Raw genomic sequence first — 19118 nt, 5'->3', positions numbered from 1 at the left:
TCTTTTTTTTGTAGAGATGGGGTCTTGTTATATTGCTGAGGCTGGTCTCAAACTCCTGGCCTCAAAAGATCCTCTGGCTTCAGCATCCCAAAATGTTGGGATTACAGGTATGAGTCGCTGTGCTCGGGTGATTATAATCTTTTCTTACCTCAGAACTATTAAGAAAACTTAATATTTCAGTTTTAATATATTACAGAACTTTGGAAAGGAAAACTCACAGCAAAGATACAGACAGAAAATGTGTGCCATTACACCTATCCAATACATCGATTGCATTATTACCTTATGGCCAAAAATACCTCCAAGTACAATAATATTAAGCCTGAATCCTTGACATGTTTATGTTTTCCTTATACCCAATCTCTGTTTCCTAATGTTATACTTACATGATAGCCAATGCTGTTAAATTATTTTTTAATATAACAACAAAGCTTGGAAATGTTTAGGAAAGCAGCCTTGTTGAGTTTCCCTCCCTGGACTGAACACAACTATTGTAGTTTAGTCACTCTCCATTGATTTATGCTAGAATACAGTCCCCATAATCCACTCAGAATTAGCACAGTCCATTTGAAACTCTCTCAATAATTTGTGTCTTTGCCTGCAACATTATCTTGCAGAATCATCTTTCTTTTCTAAACCTTCTGTAGTCTAGTTAGAATACTATACATTACAGGTGTTCATAAAATATTTGTTGCACTAAATTGAAAAATGAAAATACCACTGTTTCAGATGTGAGAAATAAAAATTCTTTATTTCTACACAGGGTCTTTCATTAAGCTCCTCACTGAATAATGCCTTCTCTGCTTTTACTTGCTAATATCTTACTTCTTCATGTATCATATTAGCCTGAAATAAAATCACCTGTAACCTGGTGGAATATTAAAATTGCACAGGATTAAGATTAATTTCTTAAATATTTTAGACCTAATTCCTCCTGACCAAATCAAGGGGGTTATAGCAGAAATCCATAGCAGAAAATAAAATTAGCGCCACTCCACTTACTCACAAAAAGAATCATGATATAGACAAATAACTTCGCATAATTTATAGATATATTTAGTGGTATAAAATAATACAAACTCAGCAAAGGAGACATTATTTCACTCAAGCAATTATTTTATTCTAATAAATAATTTCAGAATTACATAAAATTCACAGTTAATGAAAACATAGCAAATAATTAGGATTTAACTTCTATACAGAAATGAATGAGCTCAAATATTAATTTAATTTTAGAAATTAAAGAAATTTTGTATGGAAACTTTAGAAACATAAAATTTGACCTCACAATAATTCTCACTGGAATGTGTTTAAAGTAGTAACTTTATAGTCCTATAGTGCTATTGATAACATTTTGGATATTCAGGTTAGTGAACATCATTTTTTCCCAATTTTAATAAGATTTCCTAAAACTGCAGCAACGTAGTTTCTTTCAACTTTGAGCTAAATGTCTTTCTATGACTGCTTGAATAGTTTATATTATTAACATCTAATTGTTTTATAATAATATGTGTTATCTTAGAATGTATCATTTTATATATTTTTTAAAATAGAAGAGATCTTACAGCAATCTATTAATAGTATTGCATCACAGTAGAGTAGAAAAAGAGCTTAAAAGTCTGTATTATTGATTTTAATATCTAAATTCTGCTGTTATGAGGAAACCTGAGCCACAGGGAAGTTATGCAACTTGCTCAAAGCAAGTTAGATAAAGGTTAGAACTAGAAACAGTATAGATTTCAGATTCAAATCAGATACTTGCTGACATTTTATATTTTATATCACTTAAAAAAAGTGATAAAGCCATAATCTGAAAAGATAAAGAAGATAGAAGGTGTAATATTTTAAAATTTTACACAAATCTTAGATTTAGTAGCTTATTAAATAGGACAATTTTTATTAGGTAATGGGAAAAATAGATATATGAACAAAAATGAGGAAGTTTTACAATCAACATTTATGTAACTATATTATAAAGTAAATTATATTTGGATAACTATGAAATTTTTGATTACACAAAGTGTAAGTCTGATTACCTCTTATATTTTTAACTCCCACATAAAGTAATATCTACGAATAGTTAACCCATTTATGCTGGAGGTTGCAATTTTTTGAATTTTTGCATGAGTGGAAAATCAGACCTTGGTGATGACCTTGAGCAGTAGGAAATAAATAACTCCCACATGCTTTGCGTTCCGATAATGGAACAGTAGGTATAAGCTGGTAAATGTTAGATTTTTAAACTCTGAATTCTTAAAGTTAATTCTTAAGGTAAATTCAGAGTTTAAAAACTGATAGCTTAATCAAAGTTTAGAATCTGATGGAAGAAATCTTACAACATATACATGTCTTTAGAGTTTATGCAGTATTTTATAAAATAATGCTACATTATTTTTGCTGTGGATATTTCTAAAACTCTTACAGGGTTTCACAAACTCACAAGAAAAGCTATTTATAGAAATTTTGAGCAGATAAACTTTATTAATATAGAGTGAGCTGATGTTTTCCTTATGTTAAAATGAGAAGTTACATGTTTTTGTTTGTTGGTTCCATCTGTCTTGATTTTGGACCTTGTTTTCAAATGGGGTTGGTAACAGTCTGACCCTGTATTTTGTCAGCAGAGCTAAACAAGCTTGAGATTATCACTGAAAAACTTAGGATAACTTGACAGGAGGCCAAGAATAAAGAGAAAAATTGAGTATAGAGGTAAAATAGAAGAAATATACAAAAATAGAGACAATGAAACTGTGTTACATTCGTGGTGGCACAGAATAAATTTGCCATCAGTCCTATAAGTTACTAATTCTGATACAACACTTAGAAAATCAGCAGGGAGTATATGCAGACAGTAATTTTTCTAAATAAACTTGTTGTAAAATCAAATTTTGGATTAGAAACCTGAAAGAAGTTATTATACACTACAGTTTCCTCTAAGACACTTTTAACCTAATGGAATGACACAATTATCAAAAGTCCCTCAATAAAATACCGAAGATTTTCTTAATTTGCAGATTTTCTGGAAATGAGAAATGTATGCAAGACAAGTCCTAAAATACAAATTACATGTAGATACGAAGATGATCAGTATAATGAGATCATCTGCCTTAGGAAATCCCACACAGAAAAGAAGGTTTTCATAGATCAAACAGAACTTAAGAATAGTTGAATCTGGGTAATCAGTCATCATACTATTCACTAATGTACATATTTATAGAAGACACACACAGATAGCTCATTAATCAAGTGATTCTATAAATTAGCTTAGACCACGATATCCAGGTGTCATCAAATACGAATCACCATTCAAGTAATAAGGATGCCAACAACTTTGTCCTTAATTGAGCCTTTTGCAAACATCCTCGTTACTACTACCTAGTAATCAGGAAAAGGAAAAAGGAATTCAAGCAGGATGAATTCTCCACACACAGTCTCATAGCCATAGATTCTGCTTGTTGTAAAGGGCTCCACTTTCCTAGATCTGTAAGAAGGATGAAACACAGCAAGAGATCCAAGCTCCTGGTGAATGGTGAGCTGAAGTGAGATACTGGAAACAGGATGGTGACAGAAATGACACAAAGACATACAGGAGCCCAACTTCAACAGGTGCTGCACAGGAATGCTGGGAAACAGCAGCAGAAGGACCATATGGACATGCACCCATTAGAAGGAAGTAGGTGACTCTGAACAATGGTGCTGGACGGGTTATGAGGCGGAGAGGCATTGTGGCTTACAGTGACAGGTTCTGCAAACTGTGGCTACAGCCACAAACCAAAGGGCAGTCTTCAAATGTATATAGTGTGGAAAGAACTCCTGCTACACATCACTGACTCTAGGCACACCCACATTCCTGGCGAAGAGTGCGGTTTGTACTGTCAACTGCTAATTAAGAGCTAATGATGACAGCTGTTTGATAACACCTTAAATTAATGGAAGTAACTGCTTTACTGGAAATGGATTAAAAATGGAAATGCCTATTTAAATAATTTTTGGCCTAAAGAATTGTGTATTTTGAAAACACTAGTTAGCTGTAAGGAGAAAACTTTTTTTCCTAGTATAGGATAGGCAGTTGTTACCACAGTGCTTCCATGATGTTGGCAATTATGCTTTGCTAGGACTCCCATTCGCTTTTTTTTTTTTTTTTGAGACGAAGTCTCGCTTGTCACCCAGGCTGGAGCACAGTGGCGCGATCTCGGCTCACTGCAAGCTCTGCCTCTTGGGTTCACGCCATTCTCCTGCCTCAGCCGCTCAAGTAGCTGGGACTACAGGTGCCCACCACCACGTCCGGCTAATTGTTCGTATTTTTAGTAGAGATGGGGTTTTACCGTATTAGCCAGGATGGTCTCAATCTCCCGACCTTGTGATCCGCCTGCCTGGGCCTCCCAAAGTGCTGGGATTACAGGTGTGAGCCACTGCTACTGCCTTTTTTTTTTTTTTTTTTTTTTTTTTTTTTTTAAAAGCAAAGTCTCACTCTGTTACCTAGGCCGGAGTGCAGTGGCACAATCCCGGCTCACTGCAATTCTCCACCCACTAGGTTCAAGTGATTCTCATGCCTCAGCCTCCCGAGTTGCTGGGATTACAGGTGCGTACCACCGTGCCCAGCTAATTTTTGTATTTTTAGTGGAGACAGGGTTTCACCATGTCGGTCAGGCTAGTCTTGGACTCCCGACCTCAAGGGATCCGCCTGCCTCAGCCTGCCAAAGTGCTGGGATTACAGGTGTGAGCCACCACTGCCAGACTCCCATTTGCTTTTAAACTATTAGTAACTCTCCATGACACTGAGTTTGCTGCTGAGTTTCCTCACATAGCATCAGAGATATTTGGTTTTAAACACAGAACAAAATTAGAAAGTTGCTCAAAAGGTCAACACTAGGGTGTTAACACATTGCCTTGGAGAAAGAAAACAATGAACTCTGGAAGCTTTTTAGAAAGAAGAGTTGTAAAACAATTCAAGTCCCTTAGGATGATTATGAGCTTGGGAAGAAAAATGTGGTTAGAGCTAAATGTTGAAGGTATTTAAGAAAAAGGAAATAAAATAACTTTTAGATTTTAAAAATATATTTATCTTGGGTCTCACTTTTTTCCTGGGTTTCACTGAGTTTTATTTTTTTGGATAAAACATGCATTTATGTTGGGTTTCACTAATTTTTCCTGATAGCTATTGTATTAAGTAAGATAAATGGGCCTACATTATAGCACAACAAGATTCATATAAAGGGTAGGAAGCAGCATTTTGACTCTGACACATTCAAATCTCTTGAACACGACTAGTTCACAAAGAGAAGCACGTGGAACTTAGGTAAACAGAAGGGATTCAATAAATATTTGCTGAATGAAGAAACAGCCTAGACACAATTCAAAAGTATTACACAGACTGGGGCCATGATTTCTCAATGGAAACTAGTAAGAAGAGCTGAAGAAAAATGGGCCTTTAAATCCTGGCTCTCTAAGGTGCTCCAGACTGAAGAACTATTAATCTCTGACTACTTTTGCTTTCTTTTATCTTTGAGAACAGCTGGCCTGTCTGCCTTTTCCCACTCAAAGAGGCCAGAAAGAAAAACTCTGTTGTTGGTTTACCTCATTTCTTCCTTTGACCAGGTCACCACAGTGTTTAATCCCCTCCTCCAGCAACTCCACGTTTCTTTACATTGGAGAGGACACAGAAGCTGTCCCTGCCGGTTAGTCCTTGGGGATGGGGCAGAATGTGCACTGCCTTGGCATGGGAGGCACGTGACATGCTATTCAAGGAATCATGTGCCATCATAAAACAACGTATGTCTAGGTGCTGGTGTTAGATGCACTATATCCGAGGCAGCCAGCAGCAATGGGTAGAGCATGTGCTCGCATGCAGAAGTATGTATGGGGGCATGCCTTTAAGAATATGTCAACAAGTGTGGTGTCTCACTTATAACAATGTTGTCTACAGGAAAGAGAAGGTTGAAAAGTATGTGTGTGGAAGACACACAATTTTGTAGATATGACATGGCTTTGTAGATAGGATATAGTTTTGGTCAGATTATTTAACTGATAGTATTTGTGAGTTCTTGGATGTTAGTTATAAGATGTTAGATATGAGTAAATTTGGGTTTCAACAGAACTGGACAATAAACACATTCCCTACCAAGCTACTGAGAGCCACAGAGATTCTAAAGTAAAAATGAGACAGCATAATTATTCACTTATAGGGTCTTTCTTGAGGACCACGCACTGATAAATGGAGAGATTCTCACACAAACAGATAATCAGCATAATAAATAATTTCAAATCATTTAAGACCATTTTATGTACCACTTGCCCCAGTTAAAATGATGGCGCCTAGGCAATCTTTCAAAGTGTCTTCTAGTCTTAAAGGTTTCTGATATCATTCAATATTAAAAGGGTTAGTCTACAAAAGGCTGTCTGGGTCTTATAGAGAACACAAATGAGTCCTAATGAGGTATGGCTATGACATTTTTGGCCAGATCTACACCAGTAAAATTAAGCAGAAACTTAAATAATGCATTTATTAAGGGAATAAACCAAAGCACTTTGGGTTAAACGAGCAACTGGACATTTCTTTTGATCTCAATATGCTGCTGAATTTCTCTAATACTTGTTGTTTATAGACTCAATGTATCTATAATACAAATACTATCTCAATTTATGAAATCCCAGAGGCAAGATGAAACCCATATCATTGTTATGATTTGAATTGGAGAACTGTTTTCTAAGAACTGACATTATTATTTCATTTTATTAAAAAGAAATTACAAACTACAAGGTAACACTGACAGGAACTCTGTTTATACATTAATATTTACATAGATTAATAACAATGATCCTAAACCAATACTTAGTACAGCTGAATGCCAAATTCAGGTGAGAAAGACCACTTAATAAAACTCTTCTCATGATCACGTGCAGATGAAGTGCATATAGTGAGGTGCTAGTATTCTCCTAATTTTATTTAGTTATTTAAAGATTCAGTTTCTCCAGTGGACAATGAACAAGTTTTCTTAGTCATGCTCAAGGGAAGAATGTAAAAATTCATATGAAACATTTAGCTTAGCTTAAAGAGCTAATGAATCCAAAACACAAAGATAATGCTTCCTGAATCACTGGGAAAGCTAAATGGCTTATCTATTTATTTGGCTAAAAAAAAAAAAAAAGATATTTCAATCTAATATGACTGGTATAAATGATTCATCAAACTACTTCAGTTCAAATTTTAGCTTAAGTGAAAGAGTGAGATGAATAGAGCTACTAAATAAAATTCTTGACACAGCTATCTACCTTTCCACTGTAAAAAATAATGACTGACTACCTCTAGCAGAGTTAGGTCAGTGTGCTTAGTTATATAAATAGAGAGTACACTTTAATAGCATCAGCTGTTCTATTCACACAAAAAGGAAAAAGTCAGCAGAGCTGACTGGCAAGTTGTGATCTACAGCCATTTTTATTCTCTAAATTGACCCCATGTCTCCTTGACCTGAGAATTTCCAAATCCTTTATTCTAAAACATGAATACAACTTTTCAAGACTTTATCGTATTAATGCTACCTTTAGAATTAAAGCTTATGGTGATACTATTAGGTAAGTAATCTTTTCAGATGAGGTTTAATTAATTTATGGATCATTGCACCCAATTTATATTTCGTTTCCTTTAATATTTCTGTTTCAAATCCTACTGTTACCGCTGTTTGTCAGAATGTCTTCTAGATAACTGGTCTATAGAGATTGTAGTTATATACAATGAATTACAAAAACAACATAAAACTGCAAATGCAATCAATACAAAAGTAATACTTCTAAAATAGTGATGTGGCCAAAGGAGGTGACCTAACTGCAAATGTGTGTTCAGTATATGTGTGCAGGGGCACTGAGAAGATGTCTGTAGAAACACTACCAATGACTCATACACGTAGCTAAAAAAACCTTGGCAACCAAAGTGAATGGAGGTCAAGAATATCTTTGGAATGTACACAAAAAACTAGGATAAAAAGGCAGCCAAATAGAAAATTCTACTGATACTTACTTGAGATGACTAAAAGTTAAAAAGTTATTTTTATACTGTATCCTTGACTATAAATTGTTTTCCAGATAAGTTTTATGAATGTACCCAATGTGAATACATTTTATATTACTTTTTGACTGACAAATTTACAATTTGTTATGTTCCTATAACTAGCAACTCATTATTAGTTGTCATTACTGCAATGTGCTAGAATATGCTACATGTCTACAGTTCAAAATATACAAAAGAATATGTGGGGAAAATGACAAAAGTAACATATTGTTGAAATAATTATGTACTTCTAAAAATATTTTTTTACTCATAAATAAAATATTTTTGTGTTTTAGGATAGGCCTACTTCCTAAACTTATTAGTTATTTGAAGCACTTTTTTTTTTCATGTATATATATATATATGAAGCTCTGAGTTAGGATTTTCCATTTCTGGTTAAATCATACCTTTCACATCTTCATCCTCAATTGTTGTATTTGAACTCTCAGTTGACTCCTGATGAGAAGAAAACACATTTTTAGGTTGCACGCAATGAATAGTTTGATTTCATCCTAAAAAATTGGCTAGTGACATACATATCATGCAAAATTCTTCAGCAGGCTGTGTGCATATGCTGACATGCAAATGGACAAACACATTAAGTGGTTTTTAACAGAAATAAAATGTCTGATGCTGCAAACATTTCAAACAGGGAGTACTCTGGTTGCCTAATCTCCGAAGCTGTATAAATCCAGGTGATTTGTAGAAGCAGTGGAAGTATGCAGTTAGCCTTAAAAACTGTGTAAGGATGTGTTTTGTGTTACAGTGCCCTATAAGGTTTGCTTTTTCTGTGTGTTTACAAGCAATTGAATATGTTAGCCGAATGAATTTGAAACTTAAAATAGAAAAAAATTTTATTCCCAATTAATTAACCAATAAGAGTACCTTCTTTGTGTCAGGCACTATGTTAAGGCCTGTATGCTTTACTCCTTTATAAGGAGAGAAAGCATTTCACTGCATCATTTGATGAAGAAGCTAAGGGGGTTAAGTTGAGATATGCTGAAAGTACTTTTCAGAAGAATTTTCATGTTTGTCCTCAGCACAATGGAATTATAATGAATAATTTACTTTCAAGGACAATTAGACTTTTTTCATTCTTTTCAAAATTAGAAACTGGCTGTTATTGATAAGAAACCTACTTCCATAATAAAAGACAAAGTTCTTTCTTTGTAAAACTACAAATTAAGTGGAAGATTGTTAAGCACACTGAAAAATACACTATAACTGCCAGAATTAAGATATGCTTCTTAAAATGGTATGATAAATGTGTTCATTAATAATGTATGAATAAAATATTTTCTAGCAAATACATTTTGCAATATTCATAAGAAAGACATAGTTTTCTACTTGGAATGATTTAAATGCTAGAGCCAAAAATAACTGGAAACAAACTTCCAGTCAATAGCTCAGTAATGGAAAACAGATTCTGGAAAATAATGTAAACACCAGCCAGTGTCATTTTAGAGATTCAGTATTCCAAAAGGTGATAAATTTATATAAATATCATATATAATATTTAAACCAAGGGAAAAACTAACTAAAGGTGTACCCAGAGTCTTCATACACACAAAACCAAAGAAAGGAATCTTCATGCATTTCTTAATGTGACCTAGTATTCAAATTTAAGCTGTAAATGAAGGTAAACCCATGCACTGTAAAATTAAACTAATTCATGTAAGCAAGAAATATCATGCAGTAACTCTTACAAATGATATAGCTAGAACTACTGAAGTGTCCATTCCAGCTGTTATGCTTGGCGTTTCATTGGCTAATGCTATTAAAAAAATTGTTTTCATATGTGATGGTCCTGACTACTTCAAGGCTTTTCGGGACCTAGACCATTTGCAGTGTCATGACTATAAAATAAATCTCATATTAAAGAACATAACACTTCATGTTTTTTACTTAATGGTTTTAATATTGATCAACTACATGTTAAACCAGAGAGGAAATGTGTTTTCTAAGTCTTAAGATAAAATGTGCTTTCTAAGTCTTAAACATCATTGATAAGAGCATGGAGAAGATGTATGACTATATCTAGTATTTGAGAAAAGTTTAGTATTTTTTTTTCTTCCCTTAGAGATATAATAATGTATGAAAAGTAATAAATTGGACACATGGAATAAATTCAGAAAAGGTCTTTCATCCTATAGACATATATGCTAGTGCTGTTATTTTGTTAACATGCTATACAAATAATTTATAATGTATAGGAAACAATTAGTCTTCTTTCAGGCTAAGTAGTTAAACCCCTGTTACTGGAATATGTATTACTCAACAACAGATATATTGCACAAAAAGTGAAACTCCCTGATTCTCCTCAAATTCATGCCAAATAACAACAACAATAACAACAACAACATCATCACCACCAACAGGGAATTAAGAAACAAACAATAAAAACAAAAACAACCCCACTCTGACAACAGAATAGAATAAAACTCAAAAGTAACACTAAAGTAAAAAAAAAAAAAAAAACCTATGAAGTCAAGTTGATATTTTTGAAGACAATGGAATGATATTGCCAGAAATTCTAAAATACCATGCACAATATATTTACAGTACAAAGCACAAAGTCTTGGGGAAAAAAAGTGACCAGATGGAATTGCTTAAGACACACAGTCATCGTGACATAAAGACTTCATTCACGTTTAGCCTGACTTTTATTGACTCATGGGAACATTAGTTTCTCTTTCGAGATATCATTCATTTTTATTTGCAAGAAGTATGTCCACAGTTATAGACAAATTAGGCCCAAAAGGAAGTGTGGTAGAAAATGGTTAGAATTTTCTTTCCTATTTTTAGATAATGAATTAATTTTTTTGAATATTTGATGAGATGTATAGTCTTGTTAAAGCAAGATGATGTTGATTCTTTCTGAATACCTTGTTTCCATCAGGGTTGTGGATTACAGTAGTTTGGGGCTCCTGAGTGAGAACAAAATAGAGAAAGAAACAGTTCGCATTGGTAAGTACATTATTTCTAGTGTGAGGGACAGAGCAGAGTGAGCCAGCTGACAAAATGAAATAGTGACAAGAGCTAAAGCGATGTTAACTGCTGTCAGAGTTGCAGCTGACAATATCTCTGATGAAAGATCTCCCTGGCGAGCCCATGAGATAGGAACCTCCCTACCCAGAAGCAGCATGCAAAAGACCTTATTCTTGATCAGCATTCAAACAAGGCTTTGATATTTAGAGACTTGAAGAGGCACTCACTGTTTCACCTAATCCTATGCTTTCCTTTCTTCTTTAATGAGTGGCCTGTGAATGTCTGTCCCATAGAGAACTGCCAAGGACACTGGAGGTAAAACTTCGAGATGATTTCAAATTCTCGGAGAAGATATTTTTCAGTTATATTGGTTTGAAACTTGATTATGGCATCATTAATATAATTAACACACAACTGAATACCCTTGTAAAATCTAGAACCATTGGACAACACTTAAAGACTATACTAAAGAATCCATTTCAAAAGTCCATACAAAATTTTAAGGAATATTTTAAAAGTTTACCTAAAGGGTTCTAGAACTAATCATATAATCACTATAATTTGAGGCATATTGCTATTAAATCCTATGTTAATTTGTATCTAAAAAAAACCTTCCACTTTATGGACTATAGATGCGGGATGTTTGGCTGTAAAGTTATGCTTTTTTATGAAGAAATTATTGGTTTTTCTATTGTTTTCTGTCAGAAAGCAAAGAAATATTCCCAAGTGGAGAATAACACTCAAATAACTGATTTAACAAAAAGATGCAATATGCATACACCAGTGACATGCCTGGCACCTTCTTTATGTGGTATCTTGGCAATGGGGAGGTACTGCAACCCTCTGGGAGTTCTCAACCATGGGCACTCTCCCACCATTATAGTTTACACTGCTGCAATATTGAGAGAGAACATATGCACTGCTTCCATTCTCCCTTTCCTTTGGCTACAGCTGTGATCAACATTGTCTGTTACTAGTAGATAACCTGCTATCTTGATGTGTCCTTCTTTTTTTTTTGAGACAGAGTCTCGCTCTGTCGCCCAGGCTGGAGTGCAGTGGCACGATCTCAGCTCACTGCAACCTCCGCCTCCCAGGTTCACACCATTCTCCTGCTTCAGCCTCCTGACTAGCTGGGACTACAGGCACCCGCCACCACACCCGGCTAATTTTTTTTGTATTTTTAATAGAGACAGGGTTTCACCGTGGTCTCGATCTCCTGACCTTGTGATCCACCCACCTCGGCCTCCCAAAGTTCTGGGATTACAGGCGTGAGCCACTGCGCCCAGCCTGATGTGTCCTTCTTTTAAATGTTTTTAAATGGAGCCTCATAGTTAACTCAAGTGAAATGATTCCCTAACATTGTAAAATTTATTTAAAATAAGAGCATGAGAACAGTAAATAATTGAAAAAAATTCTGAAAATCATAAATCAAAATATGAAATAGTTTAGGGAAAACGTTATGGAACTCACAGAGCACTGAATGACGGTATTCAAATTCTGAATTTTAACATAATACCATCTCAAAGTGTTAGACTAATTTAGTTGTTAATTGTGTGGATTTGATTGAGATAGACATAACTGGTTTCCACTGATCATTCAAAGCTCTATTCTTTGCAATTTCATTCTTTGGATTAAAGTGAAACAGTGACAATTTAATTTCAAACACAATAAACAAAAAGCTCTAAATTATCCAGTGCCTCTTTATCTCAGAAAGTGAAGTCTTACAAAGCCCTGTTGTGTTTTAATAAGAGGGAAACAAGAACTCTGAATAAGGTCTACTTTTATGTTGTCTAGCAACAATCCCATTAGCTCTCCTTGATGTCAGCATTTGCATCATGAAAAGAAGAAACCATTGTTTGCATAATCTAGAACTATCATCATCAGAAGAGCTAAGAGCAACCAAAGCGCTGTATTTTGAATGCAGCATGCAATAATTCCAACTACAGAGACCACAGCTATCAGTACAATGTTCAACAATGAAATGAGATAATCTCATGTTAGAACACACTGCTTGACAACTAACTTAACCAAAAAAAACTCAAAAAAAAAACAAAAACAAAAAACTTTGTCATATCGTAGAAAGCAAAAAAAAAAAAAAAACAACAAAAAAAACCAAAAAAAAACAAAACCCAACATCCAACGAAATAAAATATTTATATATATGGTATTTATATAGTGAAAGCAAATGAGAGAAATCACAAAAAAAAAAAAAAAAAAGAAAAGGTAAAGAACTTAAGAAGGGTTACAAAAGAGTCCAGGTATACCAGCGCCGGGGTAGGAATATTTTCTTTGGGGCTGGTTACCACGTTGGCTTTGTTGTTTATCTGTGGGTATGCAGAAAATAGAAACAGAGATGCCTTAAACCCCTTGGTAGCCAATATCTCTAGACGCAGCATGTCTACATGGAGATGTAGACATGAAGATAAAGAGCCACTGAAGATGAACGTGAAAGACATGGTGACGACTGACAGGAATGATGATCGCTAGTCTCCGATGGTCACACACAGGCTGGACCATGTTCGTGATGGTGCAATGAGAAAACAGACGTGTCTGCTGTTGCTATGCCACCTTAGCAAACAAAGAACTGCTTCAATGGAGCTCCAATCAGGTTTCAGAGTATGAAATGAATATAACCATTCTCATACTCTTCAAGTGGATTCTGTTTCCAAGCTTCCAATTGTTCACTGTTATAAATACATTTCTTTCTTCCCCCATTTTATTCTTGAGCCTGAAGTCACATATAGACGATCTTTCTCTGGGGATCCATCATTACTTTGCTTAGGAGCAATTAAATTATCCAATGAAAATTTAGGTCTTCGATAAAATGCTGTCACAATAGCTTTTAAAAATGATAAGTGTAGATCTCCTTTAAAAATTACATCTTCAATTATTAGTGGGGAAATCAAACTTTTTATGTTGAATGTAAAAGGACTTTAATTTTTACAGTTGTGTAAGAGGAAAATACTACATTTTCTGTCACAGTGCTACTGCTATCACTGCAGAATATATTTGGTAATATCATTCCCTTGCTTTAACATAACTGGATTTGACTTTAAAGAATATATCATTACCACTGTGGAAGCTGTGTGGTAAAAGCAACTCAGAGGATCAATAAGTGCTCTAACGGTTCACAGAGAAGACTCTTTGTAGACAGTGGCAACCAGAAACTACAACTGAGTTGGGGCACCAAGAATCAAAGACTAAAAAGTAATAATCAACATTCTTTTAAACTCACGCGTGACAACTTACGTTATGGTTCTCAAACAAAAATGTAAGGTAACATTCATTTTCTTACACTATAGTATCTAGGTATTTTATTTATTATTTTCTAAAGGAGTATATCTCCACTATTTTAATATAAATATATAAAAAGATGTAAAGAGAAACATATACTATATAAAATAAGTGAGTATCAAATGAGCATTTACAAGTGGTGACACCAGTTTAATTGTTTGGGTTTTCTGGGAAGTCTATACCTGATAACTATATATCCTGTCAAAACTAGTATTGAGAGGAAGATAGAAAGTATCATGAATTAATTTAAATATGTAATATTTTTCCTTCCTTTTCATTTCCATTTGTGTGATTACTGGTATCGTTATTTTTACAGTAAGCTATGACACTGTGCTGTTTGACCTGCAGGAAAGGATAGAAAACTTATAAACTTTCCTTTACTGGAAAATTCTATAAATGTTGTCATCAATCTATATTTTGCAGAGAGTTAAAACCTTTTTTCCCTTTAAATCAAAGTGCACAGAATTTAACATGATATTGTGCAAGAGCCAAAGAGATAAGAGGTAAAAAGTCTATTAAAGAGGGATCAAAATTCAGTATTTATGTTAGTACAGGGTACGTGAGAAAAGAGGAGGGATGCACACACAAATAAATTACTATTAGGGAAACGTGCTAGGCAAAAGATAGTTGGCTTCCTGTCAAATGAACAGGGGCACTTATGGTTAAAGCACCATATGTATTTAATATGCTATATTTAGTTTATATCAGTGAATGCAAATGAAAGAAATATTCTGAGATACTTTATGTCTATTTTGAGATATGATACTTGATTTTTTTCTAGGATATGGTTGCCATGAATTGCTTTATTTTAGTGAAAATGTCCCACTTGCACACCTATGCATACAAACTTATCTGTACAAGTGCACATGTTCCCTCCTCCCACACACACACACACCTACACACATTCACATATAGATACACAGCATACACACACCATCATCTCTTCCAGATGAAGGCCATTCTGTCTGGGTGAGCCATTCTTTATTGTTAGGTATGGGAAACATGAGTTAAATGAATATGTGCCTCAACCACACTTTCAGTCATGTTTAATGTGCAGTTAAAGCTTTTTTGTTAATGTAAAGATTAACTAAATGATTTTTTTTCTGTGAAAAATCTTTTGGAGGTATTTATAAGATTAATTTATTGAAAACTAATAGGAGAATTTCTAAGTAAAAGGCAAGAAGACATTCTTTTCAAAGAGTCAAATATAAAGCATGGGTTCAACCACAAATGTCTTTTTTTTTTTTTTTTTTTTTTTTTTTGAGACAGAGTTTTGCTCTTGTTGCCCAGGCTGGAGTGCAATGGTGCAATCTCGGCTCACTGAAACCTCTGCCTTCTGGGTTCAAGAGATACTCCTGCCTCAGCCTCTCAAGTAGTTGGGATTACAGGTATGGCCACCATGCCCGGCTAATTTCTGTGTGTGTGTGTGTGTGTGTTTTTTTTTTTTTTTTTTTTTTTAGTAGAGATGGGGTTTTACCATGTTGGCCAGGCTGGTCTTGAACTCCTGACTTCAGGCAATTCACCTGCCTCAACCTCTCAAAGTACTGGGATTACAGGTGTGAGACACCACTTCTGGCCCATAGATGTCTTTTAAACATAACATACAAGAACTCTGGCACTTCTGTGTGATATAATTATTTTATGTTAATAGAAGCAGGGTGTTTTTCTTTTTTAAAAAATCATTAATCAAATAATCAAATCAGATGATTGTATGATGCACTGAATTACTCTTATGAGGCACGGGCAAGATATTCCTATTTCTCAGGTGTTAAATTTATTGTTTTGAGGTTAATAAACATTTCCTGTAAAGGTACTTAACTAGGATTGGTACATCGTAAGATCACTTTCATACCTTTATAAACTCCATGGTGAATGTTTTATGGTGTCGTATAAATCACTCCTATTTTAGCAACCATGAAGAACATTTAAAAAATAATCACATAGGTTTTTTTTGTTTGTTTGTTTTTACTTATCACTATACAGACATTCATTCTGTCATGGTCTTTTTATTTTCAAAGAGAAAATTGGACTTTGTTTTTGTAAAAGAGCAAACCTATTAATATAACTATTTACATGTTTAACAAATTCAATTTCAGAGAAAAACAATATAATATGTAAGAGGAGTACCGTGTTTTGATAGTTGATTAACACTGACCTGTAATGGTCCTACACCCTCTCCACTTACACTATCTTAGGTAAATAAGACTTTTATTCCTAAGTGTGAATTTCACAGGAGGAGAAATCTGGCAGATAGAGATCCTCACCATCATCTGAACACTCGAACTGGACTTCCTTTTCTGAATTGACCAGTCAAAGAGAAAGGAAAAGAAAAAAAATATGACCGGTTGAATTTAGAGTATCAAAGCATGGAGTATAGAATAATTTTGTTTTTAAAGAGGAGCTATAAGTTGAATGGAAGAAAAAAGTTCTGGAAATGTTTTCTACGTAAGGATAGTAATGAAAATAAATATCTCAATAGGATCTGTGAGCTCTCCATCACTGAATGGTACAGGAAAGCCCAGGAGAAGAAAATATTTGGAAAATGTAAGATACCACATTTCTACTATTGTAACATTGGGAAAAAGGCAGTCATCAACTATCATTCTTAAAATCTAAATGGAATAAACTAATCAGAATGAAGACAAAATTGCAGGCTGAAGAAAGCAATTGGTAAATGGAAATGGCATCCTAAAGGAAATCACAAACGCATAGTTATCAGTGCTCCCAAAATTTCCAAGTTGCACACAGACAGGTGGCAAAGAAATGACTGAGCATGAACATTTAAAGTGACAAATGATTTTCTATGTTATGTTTTCAATATGAACTGACCACCTGACTTTGGGTCAAATTCAAATGTTAGAAAATTAATTAATTCCCAAGAACGCTGAAGTGTTGATGAAGAATGTATGCATCTGTCCTTGGAAGAGAAAGAAAAGGATTAAAGAAATAAAACATTTAGGTGGTACTCTGAAAAGATAACAAACATCATTATGCACATATAAGATCACATTCCAACAAGAGTAAATCCCCTTGAAACAATATACAATCAGTAGGAAAGAAACTGTATTATTTTGCTTAGAAAGCCAGAAAGTAAAAATATCCTGCTGTTATTTTTCTTGCAAGATTTTTCTAATATTTGTTCAGATCATTCATCTTGAATATATCTCAACACCTTATCATAGAAACACAGGAATAATTAAGACCTTTATAAAAACTGCCCAAATAGATTAACTTAGACATTTGACATTCTATTTTCCATACCCAAATGTGAGTATTTTTCAGGCTATATACTTAAGTGGCTTTCACGTATGCACCATAATTATTTGGAAAAGCATTTGGTTTTTGCAGACTTTTAGGTCACCATGGTAGTTTGGAACTGTAGTAAATCAGAGAAGATTAAGACATTTAATTTCTATAGGAACTCTATATTGCATAACAATATTATTTTTTCATGACTATTTCATATATAATCCAATAGAAGAAATACAGTTTTTCTTGGTATAAATGTTAGTCATCTTTGTATATTAAATCATTTCATATTTCAACCGGCAACCTTTATCAGAAACAATAAAAAATAGAACTTGTAAAGACTCAGGAATTATATTTAACATTTAAAGATTATCCAGCTTCTGAAAATCAGAAATGGATTAGGGGCATCTGTTTAACTTACCTTTACTCCATCTGGTTTCTTCAACAAACTCTTGGCTGCTGTAAAATGAGAGTAAAATCAGTTTAGTGAGTTATCCATAGAAACCCACAGCCAGGCAACAAAGCAGTCAGGTTACTGTCTCCTTCTACCACCTTTGCTGAGTTATGGCCAACATATGGCAAGTTATCAAAGTCACACTGATGAGCGCGAGCTTACAGGACACTGAAATACAGTATCACTTTTCTTGGTTTGCCACAGCAAATTTAGAACTAAAGAGTAGTTCATTGCATTTAATTGAATACTTTGACAGTTGTGTTTATTGGACTTTATTTCACTGTTGGTTGCGAAAAGGATACTGGAACTTTAACTGGACTATCCTTTTGTAATCCAGAAAGTTGAATTCAGTCTTTGGACACCAGCTGACAGATAGTATTACATGTTCATTCACACCACATATGGTGACCATGTCAGTTCTGCCATTTAAGCCCCTCTTTCTAGAGGTTGAAAACTCATTTGTAAAATTTGCTCTGGCTAAATAACATCTTCATTATATTCTTGAAGTCAGACAATTTGGTTTTACAAAAAATATCACTATTTAAATAAAATGGCATATTATTGGCCTAGAGCAAATTTTTAAAATGTTTAGCATATGAGCTTTAAAAAAATGGCATTATGTATTCTTTTATACATTAAAATCAGAATACAAAGGCTTCATGAACAAAAGCCTTTACAATGAAAAAGTAAAAATCATAAAACTTGAGACAACATAAAAACAGAATAAAATCTTCAACTAAATCAGAGAAATCTTAAAGCATATGGTCTTATATGCAACTTCATTTTTCTTGGCAGGGAGCTTTTAACATTCCTTCTGTTACTAAACTTCTTGAGTATATTAAAAGGTGAAGTCATCCTTTCAAAAACATCTACTAAGGAATGTGTGTATACACAGTGAACAGATAATATAACTGTCAATGACAATTAGTACACCAAGTGTAGAACATTCACAAATATGCAGAACACCATACATACTTATGCTTTCATTTAATATTAATTACATATACTTATTTAAGTATATCAGAATAGAGCTTGACTTTGAAAGTGTAAATACCTATCTAGACTAGAACTGCATGAACATGTAATTTCCTG

The 19118-nt window shown here is 34.1% G+C and overlaps 1 protein-coding gene across 45 annotated transcripts in view; it reads right to left on the bottom strand.

The window, feature by feature from the left end:
• The window catches only part of CAMK2D (calcium/calmodulin dependent protein kinase II delta), a 305944-nt gene that overhangs the window by 35521 nt on the left and 251305 nt on the right, over nt 1–19118 (bottom strand). For 7 of the 45 annotated variants that reach the window (XM_031664320.1, XM_009207459.4, XM_009207453.4 and 4 more), the window contains 3 exons: nt 17994–18031; nt 10927–10968; nt 8449–8497 (listed from right to left, as the gene is read on the bottom strand). In XM_031664320.1, the coding sequence (XP_031520180.1) occupies nt 8449–8497; nt 10927–10968; nt 17994–18031 (129 nt within the window). Of the gene's footprint in view, nt 1–8448; nt 8498–10926; nt 10969–13293; nt 13354–16587; nt 16621–17993; nt 18032–19118 lie in introns of all 45 variants that reach the window. The other 38 variants (XM_017958994.3, XM_009207449.4, XM_017958993.3 and 35 more) reach the window with 11 other exon arrangements.

Source organism: Papio anubis, chromosome 3 (assembly GCF_008728515.1).
Source record: "Papio anubis isolate 15944 chromosome 3, Panubis1.0, whole genome shotgun sequence".
Lineage (NCBI taxonomy): Eukaryota > Metazoa > Chordata > Mammalia > Primates > Cercopithecidae > Papio > Papio anubis.
The sequence above is the reverse complement of the archived record's forward strand: the minus strand, read 5'-3'. Positions and strand labels throughout refer to the sequence as shown.